Below are 22,357 nucleotides of genomic sequence, written 5' to 3' on the forward strand. Positions count from 1 at the left end.
ATCATATCTCCCCTCTTCCTCCTGTCTACCAGACTCTGCAAATTACATCTTCTCAATCTTTCCTCATACTCAACATTCCAGAGGTCAGAAACCACCTTTGTTAGTCGCCTTTGGACCCTTTCCAACATCTCTTCATCCTTCTGAAAACCCGGTGGCCAAATCTGGGCACAATAGTCCATGTGTGGCCTAATCAAAGCCTTATACAATGGAACAAGAATCTCCCTACTTCTACATGTCAGTGTCCTCCGCATCATTCCCAGAAGTCTTTGTGTTGTCTTCACAATTTTGGTGGGAGGAGAAATGGTAGTTATGTTGGAGGTTTAATGGATTTTTTACAACACTCAAAAAGAATTAAAATAGACTTTAATACTTCCTATATTTCGTCCTAGTCACTAGGACATCTACGGGGATTACAAAGACAATTAATGTAACATGCACACAAAAACTTACAATACTAAGCTCAACCACGTGGGTGACAATAAAGTCCTGTCTAGGTTCCGGCAGAGAACCAGAGGTAGTTGAGAGGAGGCGAGGTCCAGTTACTGACAGAGGGGAGGCGAGATCCAGCTGCCGAGAGAGCTAAAGCGAGGGATACAAGGAGAAATGGAAGGAAATACATTTGGAAGGAGAAATGGCATATAGTGTCAAGGGAATGGAATTTTTGGAATTCTTCAGGGACAAATGTCTTATGCAGCATGCAGTAAAGCAAACTTGAGGTTCAAGAGTTTTGGGTTTGGTCCTAACATAAGAGGATCTGATTGTAATTGAGATGTTATCCTTGTCTTCAAATTCAGAGAGTGGACATGTGATTTTGACTTGGAGGATGAACAAACACACAGAGTATGAAGGAGAAAGACGTTCATGTGAATTTATAAGGCAGATGATTATAATTATCTTAGAAATCAGCTTAGGCAGTTTCATGGATGCAAAGACTTGGAAGTGAGAAATATCACCAATGTATGGATACTAGTGAAAAAAATATTTATTAGCAGCAATGGCAGGTTGTATACCTCAAGTGAAATAGATAACACATTGTGGTATAAAGTGGATGACTAATGAAAACAAGCAATAACTGCATATGAAAAGAGGTTATAGAAAAAGTATAAAGTGCTAGGTGGAGAGCAGTTTAATGAGGAATATGAGTCAGGCCATGAAAGTGATTAGAATAGTAAAGAAGACATGACAAGATTAGTCTTGTGATCCAAAGAAATTCCTGAGGACTTCTTTTGTTATGTAGTCAGTAGGAACTTAAATAATTTGGGATGTATTGTTAGATGAAAATGTGAGTTCAGTGACCAGTGCAGATGGCATAGTGGGGGTGTTCAATAATCACTTTATTGGAATTTTTCATCCTGGAGAAGTAAGCTTTTAATACTAGAGGGATGGGGAGATAGTTCAAGGTTTAAAAATGCACAAGGAAATGTGTTTCAAATACTGAGTACTCTTGATACCAATAAGCCAGTAGTACTGAATGGTTTCTCCATGTTTTAAAGTAATATGCTAAGGGACTGAAAGTTCCATTGACCTGGCTTTTCAATGAAAGTCTGGCTACAGAAAGGACTTGAAGGAGGGTTAAATAGTACCATTGCATTAGGGCGGTGGTAAAATGGAGGTGTCATAATATAGACCAGCTTTAATTTCTCCTAGTTGTTAAGATTTTAGAAACTTTAGTGAAAAAAATTGTTTTATTATTGGACAGATTAAGATAATGTGATCTGTGAAGGTCAGCATGGATTTGTTAAGGTGACCCTTTTATTTCAGAATCTCATTGCTTTTTTATAATAAAGTAAAAAGAGGGGTTGATGAGATAAAGGCATGCTATTTTTTTTATTTTTATTTTTTTTGATTTTACAAAGGCATTTGACAATGTTCCATATGATAAGTTAATATATTCAGGTTATAGCATAAGGATTTAGATATCAGGTTAGTTAACTGGATTGGAGATTGGCTATCTGATAGATACCAGAGTTGTGTACCAGTTAGTGCTGTCAAAGAAGCAGAGGCTCAGCACCGGAACCTCTCTTGTTTAGCCTTTATGTCGGTGACATCATAGAGGATTGTGGGGGAAGGATATTCAGTTGTTTGCAGATGACATGAAGCTGGAAAATGTTATTAGTGGTTCTCTTCTCCTTCAGGAGACTTTGAATAAGCTAGCCAGAACAGAAAAGAATACCAATCTTTTTTGGAGGCTATAAATGTGAGGTGTTTGTGTCAGAAGCAGTCGGTTGTGAAAGGATCCTAAGAAAAACAATCTTATTGGTGAGTGGAATGTTATCAGAATTGAGGGAGAGTGAAGCATGGTTCTTCTGGGAAGAAAGAAAGAATGAAATTGTGTTTTGGTAGTATTAACATTCTCTAGGTTATCTTCACCCCATTTGAAAATCGCAAGGAGATGAGTGTTTGAGGCATTAGTTATAGAAGATCTTAAGTCCTTTGTGCCAAGATTTTGTGCATATATGAAGAAGAGGAATGCAGTGTACTACCATCAGTTATGAATAAGATCAGATGTTAATGAGAGAACATCACTGATGTATAGCAGGAATAGTGTAGGTGAAAGCAGAGCTCTGTGGTACTCCAGCACTGATGGAAAAATCTCATTGAAGAAAACCATCTACCATGACAACAGTGAACAACCAGAGAAGAAATGGTCAGTTCACTTACAAAGAGTAGGAGAGAGAGAGACTATGAGATGGTAGCTGTGTAAGAAGGCTGCAGTACAGACTTAGTCAAATACCTTGAATTATCAAGAGTGACCACAAGAGTTTCTCTGAACTTTCCTTGGCTTTTATCTAAAGGTTAGTGTGGTTAACTAGGAGATCTGCTGTGGAAAAAGAGTGGCATAATCTAGATTGTTGATCACTAATTAATTGATGAGTCTCTAAATAGTTGGCTGTTAATGACCTTTTCAATTATTTTTGGGAATATTGGAATGAAAGTAGTAGAGTGATACTTCAATGGCTGACTTTTATGCATTTTTAAAAAAAAATTTATCTTTTAGGAACAGGCTGGTTAAAAACTTGCTTCTAAGCTGTTAGATATATAGATGGTAGAGGAGTGTGATGCTTGTAAATGCAATACAGAATGGATATTAATTCTGGAGAACATGCTCTTGGTATATCTGGAGGGATATCATCTGTGCCATAGGACATTATTTTCAAGGCTTTTAGGTATTTTTCTAATGTCTTGTCAAGAGATCAGAGGAGGCATATTGAGAGTAGTTTATGGAATAGTAATAGTGAATGGGGGAGCTTTAGCTTGGTCATCTAAACAAAAGTTGGAGGAAAAGTTTGATGCCAAGAGATCTGCTTTATTTTTTAGCGAAATTACCATTGCCACCAGGAAGAAAGAAAGATGGAAACACACTAGCAGAAATTTTGCCCAACAGCTTGGTGAGGGACCAGAAGGCTCAGCTGCAGTTTAAAAAAAGTCTGTTTTGGATTTGTTGATACATTTTTTACAGTTGCTATGAGCTGCAGGGTAAGATGAGTGAGAAGTTGAAGTTTTTAACTTGAGCGATTGAATGTATTGAGTTTTTATCTTGGACAGTTTGGGCACATTCATTGGAGAACTATGTTGAGTTTTGAGTGGAATAGGAAATAAACGCACTCATTTTAGAAAGAATAATTTTGGTTCATGTGTTAATACTTAGTTGCTGGTAGAAACTTGCATTAGAAGCCTAAAAGAAATTTTAAAGAATTTTAAGCTTAAAACTTAAAAAATGCTCGGAGAAACTCATGTTAGAAACTTAAAAGAAAGCTCCTAAAAGAAAACTGTCTTCTTGCCAAGTCAGTGCCCTCAAGAAACTATGCAGACATATTAGTATGGGTATCACCAGAGCTGGTAAGGGAAGTGTTACTGTTATTCTTAATACCAGGGAATACAATAGATAAATGGACACCATTCTTAGAGACTGCTTCATCTATAGACCTTTAGATTACAATCCCACCAAATCTCAGATAAAAAAATTGAAAAATCTGCTAAAAAAAAAGTTTCTTCCTGGCCTCCCGAAACTCAAAAATTCAAACCCTTTAGTCCCCCCCCCCACCTCCTGATATATAGATTACCTAAAATACATAAACCCAATTCCCCCCTTAAGTAGATGAAGTGCATAACTTTATATTTCTCAAAATTAAACTGTCACTCATTAACTTTTGCCCATACTGACAGCCTATTTAAATCGTCCTCTTTACAAGTTCTCCACATTGCCTTGATTATTATTACTCTACCTAATTTTGCATCATCAGCAATTAACTGAATATTTCTTTTCAGGTTATTTCCTATATCATTTATGTACAAATTAAACAGCAATGGTCCCAGCACTGAACTTTGTGGCACACCACTAATCACATGTTTTCACCTCGATTCTGTCCCTCCATATATACCACCTTTTATCTGTCCAGCAGCCATCTTCTTATCCACTTAACCAGTGTCATGTCTATCCCCATTTGTTCTAATCTGTGTAACAGAGTTCCATGTGGTTGGTATTCTGTCAAATGCCTTTGCAAAATCTAGCAAAATCATTGTATAGCCATTTCCTTTATCGACCTCGGCTGTTACTCTATTATAAAAAGTTAGTAAATTACTAAGGCATGACCGACTCTTCACAAAGCCATGCTGACCCTTATACAGTATATTCCCCTCATATTTTCCCATCACCCCCCTCCCCCACACACACCTCTCAGCAATCATTAAAACACTAAACAATGGAGTGCATAACCTTTGTTTCAGTGAGTCCTCATTTGCACACACTTAATTATACACACCACACTTCTTATCTAATGGCTACAGTTCCCACAGTATCAAAAAATAATCATTCCTTTCCCCAATCTTCGACCTTCCTTCTTTCAGAAAAATTTCAGTAATGCTATCATCATCCCCTATCTCCAAGGCAATTTTTTCTCTTTAGAAAAAAGGGGGAGGAATTGGTGGCACAGATAGCATCAGCCTGGCCAAAAATTATTGCGATCACTGAGATGTGGTTGACAGAAGGGGATATAACAACCGGAATAGAAGTCGCTGGGTATAGCATTTTTCGTCAGGATAGGAGGGGAAAGCGTGGTAGTGGGGTACTGCTTATTATAAGTGATGACCTATGTCCTCTAAGAATGGAGAATTTGGAAGGAAGTGAGACAAATGATTTTGAGAGCGTATGGTGTGAGGTAGAGGTAGGCAAGACAGGATATTTAGTGGGGTGTTGCTACAGACCCAGGAGCACAGAGGATGGGGACAAGGAGATGTTTAGACAGCTAAGTTTGGCAAATGCAAGAAGAATGATTGTTATGGGAGATTTTAACTTCAGTAGTATAAATTGGAGAGAGGAAAATGCATGTAGCAATAGGGGAATGGAATTTCTAGAATTCTTGAGGGACAAATGTCTTAAGCAACATGTAACAGAGGGAACAAGAGGTTCAAAAGTTTTGGATTTGGTTATAGCATCAGAAGAGTTGATAATAACTGAGTTGACGTCTCTCCCACCAGTTGGAGAGAGTGACCATATGGTGTTGACTTGGAAAATGAATAGACATGCAGGAGTATCAAAGAGACGGGAACTTATGTGGAATTATAAGGCAGGTGATTATAATAGTCTTAGACGTCAACTTCGGGAAGTTTCATGGAGGGAGGAATTGGAAGGCCGGGATATCACTAGTGCGTGGAAAATTGTGAAAGAATATTTGTTATCAGCAATGGTAAGTTGTATACCACGAGTGAAGAAGAGGACGCAATTTGGAGTAAAGTGGATGACAAACAATATTAAACAGGAATTGCATGCGAAAAAGAGGCTATGGAAGAGATATAAGGAGACAGGTGAAGAGATGCATGAGGAATATAAGACACAGGCCAGAAGAGTGACTAATGTGGTAAGGAAAGCGAAACTGGAATATAAGAGAGATTGGCCCTAAGATCCAAAGAAAATCCTAGGGAATTTTTTAGCTATGTGGCCAGTAGGAGGAGAAATGACTGTGGAAGAATAATATTGTGGGATAAAAATGGGAATAGAGTGACTGATGCAGAGGACATAGTGGAATTGTTCAATGAACACTTTATTGGAGTATTTCATCCTAGAGGAGTCAGTTTTAATGCTAGAGATAGGAGTGGTTCGAGATCTGGAGGTACAGGAGGAGAGTGTGTTTCAGATACTGAGTACTCTGGATGTCAGTAAAGCTGTGGGACTGGATGGTATTTCACCACGAGTTTTGAGAGAATGTGCTAGGGAATTGACAGTGCCTTTAACATGGTTTTTCAGTGGAAGTCTGGCTTTGGCAAAGGTGCCCAGGGAATGGAAGGAAGGTAAGATAGTGCCATTGCATAAGGGTGGTAACAGACTGGAAGTGTCTAATTATAGGCCAGTCTGTGTGTCATCAGTAGTTGTTAAGATCTTGGAGAAAGTAGTGAGGGACCGTATACAGCATTGGGCAGATGAGGGTAATGTGATCTGTGAGAATCAACATGGATTTGTGAAAGGACGCTCTTGTTTTAGCAATATGCTAGCCTTTTATAATAAAGTTACAAGAACATTAGATGAGGGAAAGGCATATACTGCAATTTTCTTAGACTTGGCAAAGGCATTTGACAGGGTGCCACATGATAAGCTGATATTTAAGTTGCAGCACATGGGTCTGGATGTCAGATTGGTCAACTGGATTCAGGATTGGCTGTCTGATAGGTATCAGAGAGTTGTGTATGGTGGAGCAGTTTCCAGGAGGCAGAGGGTTACAAGTGGGGTCCCACAGGGCTCAGTACTAGGACCTATATTGTTTATCCTTTATATCAATGACATAGCCAGTGGATTGCAGGGGGATATTCAGTTGTTTGCAGATGATGCGAAGCTGGGAAGGATTATTAGTAATAGTGCAGATGTGGTAGCCCTGCAAGAGGATTTAAATAAGCTAGATAGATCTGCAAATGAATGGGGTGTCAGTTTAATGCAGCAGAATGTAAGGTCTTGAGGTTTGGGAAACATCGATGGGATGCTGCATACTCTATGGGAGGAGTTATACTGGAGGAAGTAGGGGAGACAAGAGATCTGGGGTTGATGATTGATAGAAACCTGAAGTTTAGGGGACATATTGCAAAGGTGGTGAAGGTAACACAGAGGATTGCTGCTATTATGAGAAGGACACTGACCTGCAGAGATAAGAGGGTTATCATTCCGTTGTATAAGTCTCTGATCAGACCACACTTGGACTATTGTTCTCAGATTTGGTCCCCAGGATTTGAAGGGGATAAATTAACTGTGGAAAGGATACAAAGATGGATGACAAAGATGGTTTCAGGACTGTACAAGGATAGTTATGAGGATTGGCTGAGAGAATGTGGACTGCAGAGTTTGGTGGATAGAAGAAAGAGAGGTGATATGATTGAGACTTTTAAACTGTTGAGAGGTGGTTACAGGGTTGACACTGGGGAGTTCTTTCGCTTTTTTGAATAGCGGGAAGGAGTGATGACAAGAGGCCATCCCTGGAAGTTACGAAAGGAAACTGTGAGCAAGAGGGTAAGGAGTGGTTTCTTTGTGTGGAGGGTGGTTGAGCCGTGGAATGCATTGCCTGATGGAGTGATGGGAGCGAGAACGGTCAGTGAGTTTAAAGAGTGGTATGATAGACTTTGTGTTTCTCAGGGGGGAGACCTCCCCTTGATGAGTCTTGACAGACTTTATGTCTTAGGAAGGACCTCCCTCGGAGAGTCTTTTGACTCCTTGGAGGCCTGAATAATAATAATAATAATAATAAAAATACCAGCCTTAAAGAAATACAGTCTCTGCATGTCTTTCAAGCCCCACCAAAAGTTTGCTAACCTTAAATATTTCAGTAAAGATCAGCTCCCTCCCCTCTCTGTGCCTGAACTTCCTGCAAGTTGGCCTACTATGCACAGACAAGAAGATCAGCCAACATCTGTATGAATGAACACAAAAAACATCTGCAGTCATGATTGTGGTCAATCTGGCCTTGCAGACCATGCTTTAGATACAGTTCATACAATACAATCAGTTGGAAAAAGACCACCATGCTCCATCAGTAAATTTAGAAGAGAAAGAGTATTTTTAGAAGCTATAATAGCTCTCAGAAATCAGCCTAATTTAAATGAATATGGTTGCATAAAGCTTCCCAAAATATGGGAAACACTAATACTTCAAGATTCCAGTTTACATCCTGGGCTGCCGACAGGTGTCCATAGGAGGTCATCCCACCTAGTTAGACTAGTCTTTTGTTGACGTGTTTCACTTAGTTTGGTGTTCCCTTTGTGTGTGTGTGTGTGTTTTACAAGCTTCATATATTGTAGTCTCTGATGATGTCTCAGTGACTGAGATAAAATATTGGAAGAATTAAATGCTATTTTTAATCCTATAATATTAAAAACATTTAATTATATTTTAATCCTTTCTCAGTGCCGTTTCAGTCCATTAAGTTTCTAACATGAGAGAATAATTTTGGTTATTTTATAGCAGCAAATGCTTGAATAACGAGAGTGGAAGGAACAATTAGACATTGTGTGTGTGTGTGGGGGGGGAAGGCAGGCATAGTCATCTCACTTGGCAGCATTGTAGTTCCATAGGATATGAGACTGAGATTGGTTGGGTGAATGACAATCTGTACAAAAAGAAACATGGGCAAGGGTATGGTCTGACTTGCCAAGAGGAAAGCTAACATCAGAATTATATTTGGAAGGATGGCTGGTTAAAAAAAATCCAGGGTGTTGGAAGAATGACAAAGATTATCTAGTATTCTTGGTGGGTTGGTGGACAGATTAAGTTAGTTACTGACAATAAATAATTAAATTTTTCTTCCAGCTTGCTATATAACAGGGGTGGCCACAATGTGGCTCACGAGTCGCATGCGGCTCACGTCGATGCATCATGCAGCTCTTCACGATCTACTAGGAGAAAATAAACAAAAAGAGAAGAGTAGATAACAAAAAAGAGGAAAAAAATAAAAAAAAAAAGAGAAAAGAGAGAGAATAAAGCAGTGTTAATAAAAATTACTGCAATAAAAAAGTTTAATTCGAAACACATTAAATGAAGTTTACTTTGAACAATTAGAATAATTTTAAAGTCGAAATACAATAATTTTAGTTACTTATTTACTAGAAGAGGCCCTCCTTGTATCCATTTTTTAATAAGCTCTTTAAAAATTAGGTGTGTAATTAGTCAAAGCAGTTCTTACAAGCTAGCCATATGCACACTCACTCCTGTGGCATTGCATCGGTCAAATGTTGCTGCTCTTCTAAGTCTTACTGAAATTATTTTGGCTCCGAAAGGACGTGTAGTTGGCTACCCCTGTTATGTAAAGTTAGAGAAAGCAAATAGATGAAATCTCAAAGAAAGGATACTGTTTGGTAATTAGTGTATGTGATCAACTTTCAGATGTAAATAATTAAAAATGGTCAGTATAATCATCAGAATTAGGAGAGCAGTACAGCAGCAAGTGGAGGCAACAAATCAAAGCAAAGGAATCTTGAGCCAAAGCTCAAGATTTTAGGTCTTGATAACCTTTGGCATGATCAGATTTGGCAAAAGTATGTGTTCTATTCTTCTTATGTAAGGCATCATGAATGATGTAATATGGAAAGTTAATGAGCTGTTGTCATTGTGGATGTCATTTGAGGTTCACTAATGAATAACATATTGGATTTGGATGTATGGAAGTAACAGTATGCATATTGAATCATTGAAGTTAACATTGAGATCCCAAATATTGGTAAAATTGATGTTGAAGGTATTTTTATTTTTTTTAAATTTTTTACATGGAAGTTTTGCTGAATTTTTTTTGGGTATATATATATATATATATATATATATACATACATACATACGGGGGGGGGGGGTTCAAAATGGTGGCGTTTCAAAATTCCATGTATAGACTTTGAGGGGAGGTAGAGAACATCAAAATCAACCATATTCACATAGGAAAGCCTGACCGGAAACGCCACCGGAAGGTAGTAACAGGGACACAAAGATACAGAAATAACACAAGGCAGTAATTGGTGTAAAAAAACTTTATTAGGCATAACTGAACAGTTCAATAGTAGTTAGATACATAATATGGTAAACGAGGTGCATGTCTGCCATCTCGGCATTCGTAAAATGATGCATGTTCTTTGTACTACGTCGAAAACTTGAATGAGGAAGCCCCAGTCCCAGTTGCTCACCTGGAGCGCTGGCGAACAGCACCACCTATCTCATCTTCGGGTGGCATTTCTGGTCATGCTTTGCTATGTGAATATGGTTGATTTTGACTTACTTAAATATAAATAGCTAATAAGCTTCATTTCGGCAATATAAACATTATTTAAATTAAGGGGATATTAAATCCCACATTGTTTTAAAACCGAATAAGAAACTCAAAGATTGGAATCAGAGAGTTTCATGCCAAATATAGTAAACTATAAAGTATCGGCAACCACTAGCGTGAGCTAATGCAAGTGACCCTAGTACAATACCGGAGAACTCGCAGCAAAGTCAGTAAAGTTTTGATCGCTATTCTTAGGTTTTTTCCATAATGTAAAAACACATTTCCAAGAAATGTATGCTGTTATTACATTATGGTGGGAGGTCACTACCCAGACTGGTTTCAGCCTTTTTTGAGGCTTCATCAGTGAGTAGCTAGACCAAATTAATACCAAAGTGTATAGCGAAAAGAACTTATATACTCTGTTATACGAGTTTCAAACAGGTGCAAAACCATTAAGTTACTTAAATATTCTTATTCGGTTTTAAAACAACATGGGATTTAATATCCCCTTAATTTAAATAATGGTTGATTTTGATGTTCTCTACCTCCCCTCAAAGTTTGTACATTGAATTTTGAACCACCCTGTATGTATGTATATATGTATATATTTGCAATTATTTTTGTTCCATTTTTGACATTAATTTTTTTTTTTTTTTGTTAGTTTGTGTGGCATATTATTTTAACAGTGAGGTTATAATCTGCCAGCTTGGCTGGCTGAGTGGTTAGTGTATCCGCTCTCCAGCCAAAAGGCTGCAGTTTTGAATCCTGCCGTGGGCATGGATGTTTGTAATTGTCTGTGAAAATACTAGTGGTGATGGTGGGCGTTAGATGCCGTTGGTGTAGATGATGACCTGTTACATAAAGAGGTGGAGTAGGTGCCCTCCCTCGATGAGTCTTTGGACTCCCTGGAGGTGTGATGTAATAATAATAATAATAATAATAATTTGTTATGCTGTCTTTTTATGAATGTGGAATCTTGAGAAAATTTATACAGCAGGCATGCAGTAGGAATGAACTTGTTTGCATGACTTCATCAGGAGTACTCAAAGTGTCTTCTTCCTTACCCCCCACAACCTCTATATATGCAGATTCTCTCCAGGCACATCTTGATAGAGTAAGTAGCATATATAGCAATAGAATTATTTTCCAACTAATTGGGAAGCATTACTATCAGGTTCAGTCTCTTGTACTACCTGGTGCTCTACCTGTGGAAACCACTTTACTGTTGTATTCTCAAATGAAGGAGTTGCCAGTTCTTTAATTAATTAGTGTGGAGAGCATGCATATCATGGCCATCACCTGCATTGCATGTGAAAAGAAAGGAAGAGGACAGAGATAGATACCTTACACTGGAGGGGGAAAAAAAAGAGTAGTAGACCACTTCATATGCTCGTTGAGCTGGTGGTGGTGTTACACTGGCCCTTTCTAGTCGCATACTATCTGCCCAGTTGACGTTTTCTCCAACTATGAAAGAAATGCTTTTGAGGTGACAATATTTGACATTACAGTACTTAAGTTTCTTTCCTTTTTTTTTTTTTTTTTTTTTACTTCTGTGTTGCTGGAGTAATAGGATTCTTCTTCTTTGAAGAAGGAATAAATTAGATTGAAGAGCAATTTGATATCTTTGGAGTTCCAAATTGCTCTGGAAGCAGTGTAAAATACTTCTAAGTTTTCAATAATAATAATAGCACAATTTGTTACATTTCATTTTTAGATTTAAAATATGTTTACAAAGTCAAAACTATAATTTAAGTTTTTTTTTTAATGTAATTTTTTTTAAAATTTTGATGTTTATTGTAATATAATATTCAGTTTTATATTTTTAATATTTAGGACTTGTACAGGCTGACCGCATTTGGGCCAGTGCACCTACTGATACCAACCTTGGGAGGTTTCTGGTAATTGTGTTATTATTTTTCTTTTCTTCATCTAGCTGAATATTAGAATTAGCACCATCACAACAGAAAACAAATGCCCAGACAGCAGCAAGCCCACTTGCACATTCAAAATCTCTATCTGGCTCATTAAATAGTTATGAAAATTAATGTGAGCAAATCTGAAATGCTACACACCTAACAGCTTCTGGTTGCTGGATTCTCGCAGTTTTTCAGTAATAGTGCAGTAAATTATCAAACAATTAATGGTTTCATGCTTAGGAAGAGAGGAATAACTGCTATTGTGTAACCCTCATATTGGCTATGATCATAACATTCTTTATGCTGTTTTATTCCCCAAAGTCATTTAGTAGCGCTCCTTAGTCCTACCTTTTGGAGGTTGGTTGGTAGCTTATTCTCCATCTTTATCATAAGATTAGTGCGATTCCTGCCATTTTATGTTCCTAATCCTAGTTATCATTATTATGTGTATATCATCTGAGTTATTACATCTAAGAGGTGAAAACGTACCTCAAAAAACGTTCCTTAGGAATTGGCTGAAAGAGGCCTAGAAAAAGGTTCAATTTTAGTTGGTGACTAGAATTGGACCTATATTTGTCTTCCATGGACATGACCCATGGCTGTGTAGGCACTCAAAATAAATTATCCTTCCATATTCTGTATATTCAGAAATGCTCATAATATAATATTAAAAATAAAAACAACATATAAGAATCATTAATAACTGCAGTTAAATAATGAATTCTTTTAAAACTAAGACAGTTCATTTTGCTTCCGTCTTATAAGATGAGAGCCAGAGTTTCAGGTTCTTAATGCAGAGAAATTTGATTTGGTAAATGCTGCACTGACTGGGTCATATAAAGTATAACTGGTAAACAGACTAAACATTTGCACATTTCTCATATTCTTCTTCTTTCTTTAGTAACAGCCGTTTCAAACTGTCAGGTCAGGCGAATTAAATCTCTCTTTTTTTTTTCCTCTATCATCCCAAATTCTTTCTTCATGATCACTATCCCAGTTCAGGATCTTTTCTCATCTGGTCTCTCCACCTTTTCCATCATCATCCTCTCAAATTTCATTTTATACATTCATTTGTGGTATTCTTTCTAAATTCATTCTCAATAGTCCTAAACTATTTCTAACATCTACATTTCTTATTCTGTCTTTTCTTGTTTTTGCCAGCATTGCCCCTAAAATGTTTGCTTGTATTTTATTTTTGTCTCTTTTAGTTAGTCTCCATGTCTCTGCTGCAAAAATCAAAATGTGAAAAAATTAATTTTTGTTAATCAAAAGCTTGCACTTCAGTGGAACCTCACTGTCTCAAAGTAGACTACTTACATTATTAAAAAAAGTTTGGCCTAGTGAAATCCTCATCATCATCATCATATCCTGGTCTAAACTTCCATCACTAGAAAGTATATTTTCCAGATATTTGAAGTTTTCAGTGATATTCATATCTTTCCCATTGAGTCTAACACCATTAATGTTTACATTTCAACTACAATTTAAACACATGCTCACTTTTCCTTTAAGTGATCATTAAACAGTTTTAGTGTATCAGCTACATTGCTCATTGATTCCATTTTCCATCTAACAAGTCATTTCTTCATAATCATTTATTCTCCTCTACTCTCCACATATAAGAGAATTTGTTAGCATTTTCCTTGGACTGAAGTTCTAATTTTTTCTCATATTATTATTTATTCAGTTACTCCATGGAGTCAGAAATCATAGGAGACATTAACACAATACATCTGATCCTGATCTTCCCTTTCAGTTGTTTCCGATCATAAGTGACTTTGTAGGCATTGTCCACAAAGTATTCCTGGTCAGATTTTTGTAGGGTAGTTCACTATTGCTCCCCCCCCCCCCTAATTTTATCCGGGCTAGGGACTGGCATATGGCTGGGACGTATTCATGACTGTAATCCATGTGTGTTCACGGGACAGTTTGCCTGTTCTGGGGGATGAAAAACCTGAGTTTCTGGATGAAAAAACCACCTACCTCTATATGAGACCGGCTAACTCACCTTTAGTCGAAAGAGACCAGGTAAAGGTTCCTCACGTCACTGATGGGAATTGAACCCACGTCTTTTTGACCAAAGGGCTTCATCTATACTGACTGAGCTACGGAGGCTCTCACAATACATCTCCTTAAACTTATTTACTGTTGGGGCACTCAAAGCCCCATCTGGCAGTTCATTCTGCTCATTCACCACTGTCCAAGTACAGAGCCCTGGGGCACTCTACCAGGCACCCTCATTTTGCCTTGATTCCCCTTCACCATACACCACCCTCTGATGGCTGTCAGCCATTCCCCCATCCATACTACCAACCTCATATCCATTCAAGTTTGCTCCAACTTATTGCAATAATTTTGCATATGGTATTCTGTCAAATGTCTTTGCAAAGTGCAAAGGCATTTGAAGGTGCAAAGTCCAGCAGTATCATGGTATAGCCATTTCCTTTATCCAGTTCTACTGTCACTTATTTAACAAATGTGAATAAATTACTGAGTCAGGACCTCTCTTTTACAAAGCCATGCTGTCCCCTGTCATATTTTTATTGAGTACTTTTAACTAACTTTTGAATACTTTAACCACTACTCCAGAGATCCAGTTGGTCTGCAATTTGCTACTTTTGTCTTGGAGCCACCTTTATGTAGTGGAACTATCTTACAGAGGTCAGAAGCAGTGAGAATTCACATGCACTTTCTTGTAGCACGTGAGCTGACATACTTTCAAGGCCCACTGCTGTATGCACATTGATATTTTTCAATATACTGAGTACCCACAGTTTATCTACCTCGATGCTGATATCAGTCTCTGTCACTTCACTAACTGCAAAGTCATCATCTGGATGATATACCCTTACAAAGTGATCCCTTAGTAACTGAACTATTTTTCTGCTTCTTTCTTAACATCAACACTTAGTAAAGTTATCTTTCCATAATCATTCTTTCTCTTATTTGCTACATAGCAAAAACAATAAAAAAACTCTTGGATTTACTTTGAGCTGCTTAGCTAATTTCCTGTCAAAATCTGACTTAGCCTTCCTTACCATACTTTATCCTCTTTGCTTGTGCTTTATATTGCTCATGAGAATACAGATCTTTTTGTTTATATTTCTTCTACAGTGCTTTCTTTTTTTTTTTTTTTTTTTTGCATCTCCTGCTTTACATTACTAGTCATTCACTTAATCCCTATTTGGTTTATCCTCCTGATCCCGGGTATGTACTCTGATACTGCTGCGCTCAAACAATCCTTCCTGACCACTTATCATTCACTAATGACATTCACTCCATTTAGTTTCTTATGCCATGACACTGCCCCAAGTGGCCTCCTTTGTCATGAATGCCAGCTTTGTAGTTTCACATGAATCCTTTCTTTACTGAAAAGTCCCCATACTGAGCAGCCTCCCAGGACAAGATTGCATGGACCCCTTTTCTCCGATTGGAGGTAGAGTTGTTACTGTATAAATAGATGTTATGATGCCATTACCAGATCCAACACTCTTATCCTCTAATCTCCTCCATCAAGTAATTATCCCATAGTAACTATAAATTCCATTTCCATTTTGCCATGTGTCCTTTTCTCCTTCCAATCTATATCCCTTATAGTTGAAGTGTCCCATGATAATTGCTTGGCTTGCACTCATTATGTTAGTCTGCTGATTCATGTAATCTACGTCTTCTTCTTGTGGATCTCCAGGTCTATAGCAGCAACTACCAATATATTTTGTTCTATTGGCATATATCTGACAACAGACATCCTCAAATGAACTGTTTTCCTGAGATCTATAATCTTCCTTAACTTCTGTTTTTGTTGGTTGAAGTTCTTTAGCTATCATTAATAATACCCCTCCTCCTGCCCTATTTCTCTATCTTCTCTGAATACAATATCTGTTACATTCTATTCCTGTAATTACATCATTCTTTGACAGACAGGTCTCAATGATGCCAATGATTTTTGGCCAAATCGAGCTGACCAGTGCCAAAAATTTCTCTCTTTTATTTCTGATACTTTGGTCATTAGTTAGACATGCATTTCAATCCCCTTGGGTCCACATTTACCCTTATGTAATGTCATTACTTATTCATTTAGTTTCAGAACCTGGGAAACTCTACCCAGCTCTTCACAATCATTCTTGCACTCATACTCATTTATCCCTGAAGTGGCTATTTCCTCACAGTCAATCCTTCACTTACACTGATTTGGGAGCACCAAAATTTTCTTGATCCTTGTGTTCTCTTTACTGCATGTTGCCTGATATTTATCTCTCATGAATTCCTGAAATTCCATTCCCTTACTGCTGTTCTTTTCTCTGCTCATTTTATACCACTATAGTTAAAATCTCCCATAATGATCACTTGCCAAGTGCACTTGACAAGTCAGCCTCTTTGTTCTCTGACCAATAGCAACACCCCCACTAAATAGGCAGCATAAGAGAAGTGGAAATAACCAATTCCATGAGGTCTACAAAGACCAGGCAAGGAGGGTGACTTGGTTGGTGAGGGTAGCTAAAGAGAGGTATGAACAGCAGTTAGCAAATTATGCCAAAAATAATCCTAAGGAGTTCTTTCGATATATAGCCAGCAAAAGAAAGAATGATTATGGAAGGATGACACTGATTGGAGAAAATGATATAAAGACAGCTGTTGCAGAATGTGCAGTGGAGATACTTAATGAGCAGTTCATAAAGGTCTTTCAATCTTGTGAATGTGACTTCATGGAGAGATTGAGAGCAGTTGATGATGGGGAGGAGAGACTGACTGTAAGTGAGCAAGAGGTGTATGGGGGGTTGAGTAAACTAGATGTTAATAAGGCTTTGGGACTTGATAATATATCATCATGTATTCTGAAGGAATGAGCCTGCGAGTTGACACCTGCCTTGACACATTTTTTAATACGCGTCTTGCACTTGGTCATGTTCCTAAAGAGGGCAAGATTGTGCTACTTCATAAAGGAGGTGATCGAACTCAAGCATCAAACTATAGGCCTATCTGTGTGTCAGGTGTTGTGGTTAAGTTGTTGATGAAGCTTGTGAGAACTAGGATCCTGAGTTGGGTTGACAACAATGGTATTATCTTTGATGGACAGCATGGATTTGCTAAAAGGAGTCATGTTTTAATCTACTTACTTATTACAATAAAATGATTGCTTACTTGGACAGAGGAGAAGGATATACAGTAATATACTTGGATTTTGCAAAAAGGCTTTTGATAGAGTATACATGATAAGTTGACAGTCAAACTAGAACAGATGGGGTTGGATATTAGACTAGTGCATTGGATTGGAGACTAGCTATCTGATAGGTATCAACAAGTTCTATATGGGGGAGTGATATCCAGGAAAAGGAAAGTCACTAGTGGAGTGCCTCAGGGGTCTGTTTTAGGGCCATTACTGTTTAACTTGTATATTAATGATATTGGTGAAGATTTGGATGGAGATATTCAGTTGTTTGCAGATGATGCAAAGTTGGGACAAACCATGAAGAGTAGTGAAGATGTTGTAGCCTTACAAGGAGACTTGAATAAATTGAGTGATTCGGCACGGAAATGGGGATGCAAGTTCAATGTTGCAAAATGTAAGGTTTTAAAATTTGGAAAACAAAGATGGGATGCAGAGTTTATACTTGATGAGGATATATTGTTGGAGATGGAGGAAATAAGAGATCTGGGGGTGATAGTGGATAAGGATCTGAAATTTAGGGGACACATAGCCAAAATTGTGAAGACAACATAAAGGCTTCTGGGAATGATGCGGAGGACACTGACGTGTAGAAGTAGGGAGATTCTTGTTCCGTTGTATAAGGCTTTGATTAGGCCACACATGGACTATTGTGCCCAGATGTTGGAAAGGGTCCAAAGGTGACTGACAAAGGTAGTTTACCTCTGGAATGTCGAGTATGAGGAAATATTGAGAAGATGTAATTTGCAGAGGCTGGTGGATAGGAGGAAGAGGGGAGATATGATAGAGACCTACAAGTTGGTAAGCGGGTTGTTATAGGATTAATGCTGGAGAAGTTAATCCTATAACAACAACAAGGGGGAGAACCAGAGGTCATCCCTGGGAACTGTATAAAGAGGGTGTGAGTAATAATAATAATAATATCTTGTCCTATTCACCTCCATTTCATACTATACACTTTCAAAACTATTTGTGCCATTTCCTTCCAAATTCTCTACTCCAAGAGGACTCAACTCATCACTTAGCATAAGTAACACTTTCATCGCCCCATTTGCCCTTCCTATCCTGTCCAAATAAGATTTGTTCATTTACTTCTATTCCTGCCAGGATCATCTTCTGTCAACCACATTTCACTGATTCCAAATACTCTTTGGACAATCTGAGGCTATCATTGCCACCAATTTACTTTCTTTATTCCTGATGTGGTATTTGTATAAAGAAAGATTAATGTGCTATCACTTTTTATGCCTGTTATTGTTTCCTTCAGACTCCATTTCACTCTGTGATGTATCATACATTCTCCCATCTCCCAAGTGATTATCTCCACAAGAGTGCTAGGTGAAGAAAATAGCGTTTCATAATTAACTGTATACATAAATTATCCAATGAAATAAACAATTTAATATAGCTTGCAAATATTTTGCAATGTCTCGCATCATCAAAGTGAAACACAGCCAACTACTGAAGTTACGTGAAGGAAGAAAGAACTAGACCAAGTTACAAATTGTTTCTATTCTGCCAGTCTCCATCCAGTCACGAGGGTACTATTAAGACCATGGGAACATAATACTTAAGTCATTAACAATTGTAATCAAATATAGCCAAAAGGTAAAGGAGTGTAAAGTACTTTCAAGATAAGGTGTATGGTATAGAACAGTTTTAACAATAAAATTACTAAGTTTAATTTTATTACTAATGTTAAATTAAGATATTTGTATCTTGACTATCATAAGGTGTCATATACAGGGTGTTCGGGATAAATTTGACATATTTATAATTAATTATATTTTTCCGTAAGTTACATGTATTAACACACACTTCTCTTCATTTAAAAGTTTGGACCCTTCTTCATTCATATACAAGATGTCAGAAAGGATGGATAGCTGGAACCCACCTGAATCATGGAAGAGAATAACTTGTATCATGATGATTCGTGCCCGCCATCAAAATAAGGATATTACGACTGCTGCCCAATGCTCCCTGAATACAGTAAAAACAATCAGGCATGAACTAGAGACTTGCAATGGTGACTACGAGGATGTGGCAAGAAGAAAGATCCCTAGCAGACGATCTGATTGCGTTCGTACAGCAGAATTCCTCGCAAATCTGCAGGAACAGGTGTTGAAGAACCCTGGCATTGGAATTCGGGCTTTGTTCGTGGAGTTGCTAACTGTAGTCAAGCCCTGGATAACAAGGGTAGGCAATGGTAGGCCGTATGTATGGCAGCAGGATTCGGCCCCTTGCCACACCTCTGGGAAAAGTCAAAAATGGTTGTCTGAAAATTTCTACGACTTCACCAGTCCAAATGTTTGGCCTCCAAACTCCCCAGACCTTAACCCCATGGATTATTTTGTATGGGGCGCAGTCGAAAAAGACACCAATCGCACTTCCAGTAATACAAAAGCCCAGTTAATGGATAAAATTAAAACAGTTTTTGCGGCCCTTCCCAGGGAGACTGTAGCATCAGCTTGTTCGAGGTTCCGAAGCAGAATTGAAGCTGTGATCGATGCTAATGGTGGTTATTTTGAGTAAATCTTGTTGATAGTATTGTAATTAACTCTGCCTGTAATGTTTTTTTGTCAATTCATTAAATTTAATAGATACAAAGAAGATTTTCTTTTTCCTTACGAAACTGTCAAATTTATCCCGAACACCCTGTATATAAAAAAAAAAACAATTGTTTGTGTGCATGAACATGGGAATATCTGTATATTATTATTGTTAATAATAATATCTGACCTCCATGGAGTTGGAGACTCATTGTGGGAGATGCACACTATCATACACAGAACTCATTAAACTGTACTTTAATTTGATTCATTGTGGCTATATTCCCAACACACTCTACTCTACATGCAAAGAACCTTCTCCTCACTCCTCTGCTCACACCCTCCTTATACATTTTCAAGGGATGGCCTCTTGTTCTACCACCCCATCCCATTCTATGAAAAATCTCTTAAATGTCAACCTGATAACAATCCCTGACTAGCTTATATATCTCAATCATGTCCCCACTCTTCCTCCTATTCACAAGGCTTTACAATTTACATTCTTACACTCAAAGTTAAGCCACCCTCTCCTATGTCCTCTACACTTGAGTTTCTCATGATTTCACCCTGATCAGGATGAAACACCCTTATAAATTGATCACTGAATACCTCGACAATGTCTTCTGCAGCAGTTACCATTCTACCACTTTCATCCATTAACTTCATGTTACTTCAGTATTGTTCATTAATGATATAGGGAAGGATCTAAAAGGAATGGTTCATTTGTTCGCTGATGATGCAAAGTTGAGTAGGGCAATAGTGAATATAGAAGATGTCAAAATCTTGCAGGATGATTTGGATAGATTGGAGTTTTGGGCTAAGGAGAATGGATGTCAATTTAATGTGACAAAATGTAAGGTTATGCATTTTGGGGTGAATAGATTAGCAGCAGTATACCACATTGGTGGAACTGTACTCCAGGAGATTGATGAGGCCAGGGACTTGGAAGTGTTGGTGGATAGGGAAATGAAGTTTAGGGGACACATTGCAAAAGTGGCTAAATCAGCTCATCAAATCACTTGGTTGCTGAAAAATACTTTGACGAGCAGAGACAAGAAAGTTATTGTTCCTCTGTACCGAGCCTTGATAAGACCTCATCTCGACTACTGTACTCAAATTTGGTCACCTAGGTTTCTTCTTGATGGGGAGGAGGTGGAGAGGATCCAGAGGCGAGTGACCAAATTGATAGCAGGTCTATGGAATGAACCTTATGAGAACAGGTTGAAGATTTGTGGGTTGCAGAAATTGGTTGATAGGCAGAAAAGGGGAGATATGATTGAGACATTCAAATTGCTGAAGGGTTTCTATAGGATTAATTCAGAGGATATTTTTGAGATAAGGACTGGTGGTGGGAGAACTAGGGGGACATCTATGGAAGCTGGGCAAGAGTGTGGTTAGCAAAGGTGTTAGAGCTGGGTTCTTTACTTTTAGAGTGGTAAATGAGTGGAATAAGCTGCCAGAGTCTGTTGTGGGTGCTATGACAATGAATGAGTTCAAGGCAAGGTATGATAGATACTGTGAGAATGACGAATGGCGTGGACATGATGTTTAGGGCCTCCCTTGATGAGTCTAAGGACTCCCTGGAGTCGCCTGTAATAATAACAATGATCATTCTTCCTTCTACTTGCACATATCTAAAAAATTCTCTATGGTTTTTCTTTGCCTGATTTGCCAATTTCTGCTCATGCACTACTTTTGTTTTTCTTACTAACTGAGTCATTTTCCTGGTTTGTTCTTTATACTCTTCATGTGACTGATTATTACCATTATTCTTGTACTTCCTCCAAAGTACTTTCTTTTTCCAGATTTCATGCTTATGCTGCACTTTTATATATTTTACACCCACCTTATTCAGCCTTTTGGTCTTCGGAATACATTCACACATTGATGCTGTTTATGTATTTCTTTGTGAGTTCCTAAGAAGCTTTTATTTCCTTACTGCTCAACTCTTCGTTCCATGTTATAGGTCCAGACTGTCTCCTAAGCTTGTCATAATCACCAGATTTATAATTCCACATATGTCCTTTCCTCACAAAAGTCTGCATATGACTAGCCATGACGCATCACTTTCGCCAACTGGAGGAAAGTGTGAAACCCCCCCCTCACAATTACATCCTATAATGAAATGATCAGATCTAGAACTCTCGTTCCTCAATCCTCACGTGCCCTCCTTTACTTGCTGCCTGAGATAGCTATCTCTCAAGAAATTCATTTTCCTTATTCCCAAATGCTATCTCTTCATTTCAGTCTACACTGCCATAATTAAAATCACCAATAATAATTACCTTTCCTTTGTTCACTAATCCAAGTTGTTTATACATTTCTTCATCACCACCTCCACATTCCTTCCCAGGCCTATAGCAACATCCAACTAAATATGTCTTCCTCTCAACCTCCACGTTACACCACACCACCTCATAACCATTGTCACTATTTCCTCCCTTTCATGTCTACCTTATGTGGAATTAATTCTCCTGCTGTCATCAGCAGCACCCCCCC

At 38.0% G+C, this 22,357-nt stretch overlaps 1 protein-coding gene across 3 annotated transcripts in view; it reads left to right on the forward strand.

Moving 5' to 3' along the window:
- LOC150094627 (pyrroline-5-carboxylate reductase 3-like) overlaps positions 1-22,357 on the forward strand; it is a 222,005-nt gene that overhangs the window by 6,534 nt on the left and 193,114 nt on the right. For all 3 annotated transcript variants that reach the window (XR_016550124.1, XM_090411092.1, XM_090411091.1), the window contains exon 2: positions 12,060-12,124. Coding sequence is in view for 2 of the 3 variants with exons in the window: in XM_090411092.1 (XP_090267218.1) it covers positions 12,060-12,124 (65 nt within the window). In the remaining variant the exon portion in view is untranslated. The remainder of the gene's footprint in view (positions 1-12,059; positions 12,125-22,357) is intronic.

Source organism: Typopeltis vanoorti, chromosome 21 (genome assembly GCF_054136105.1).
Source record: "Typopeltis vanoorti isolate ZY-2024b chromosome 21, IOZ_Tvanoo_1.0, whole genome shotgun sequence".
In the NCBI taxonomy this organism is placed as follows: Eukaryota; Metazoa; Arthropoda; class Arachnida; order Uropygi; family Thelyphonidae; genus Typopeltis; species Typopeltis vanoorti.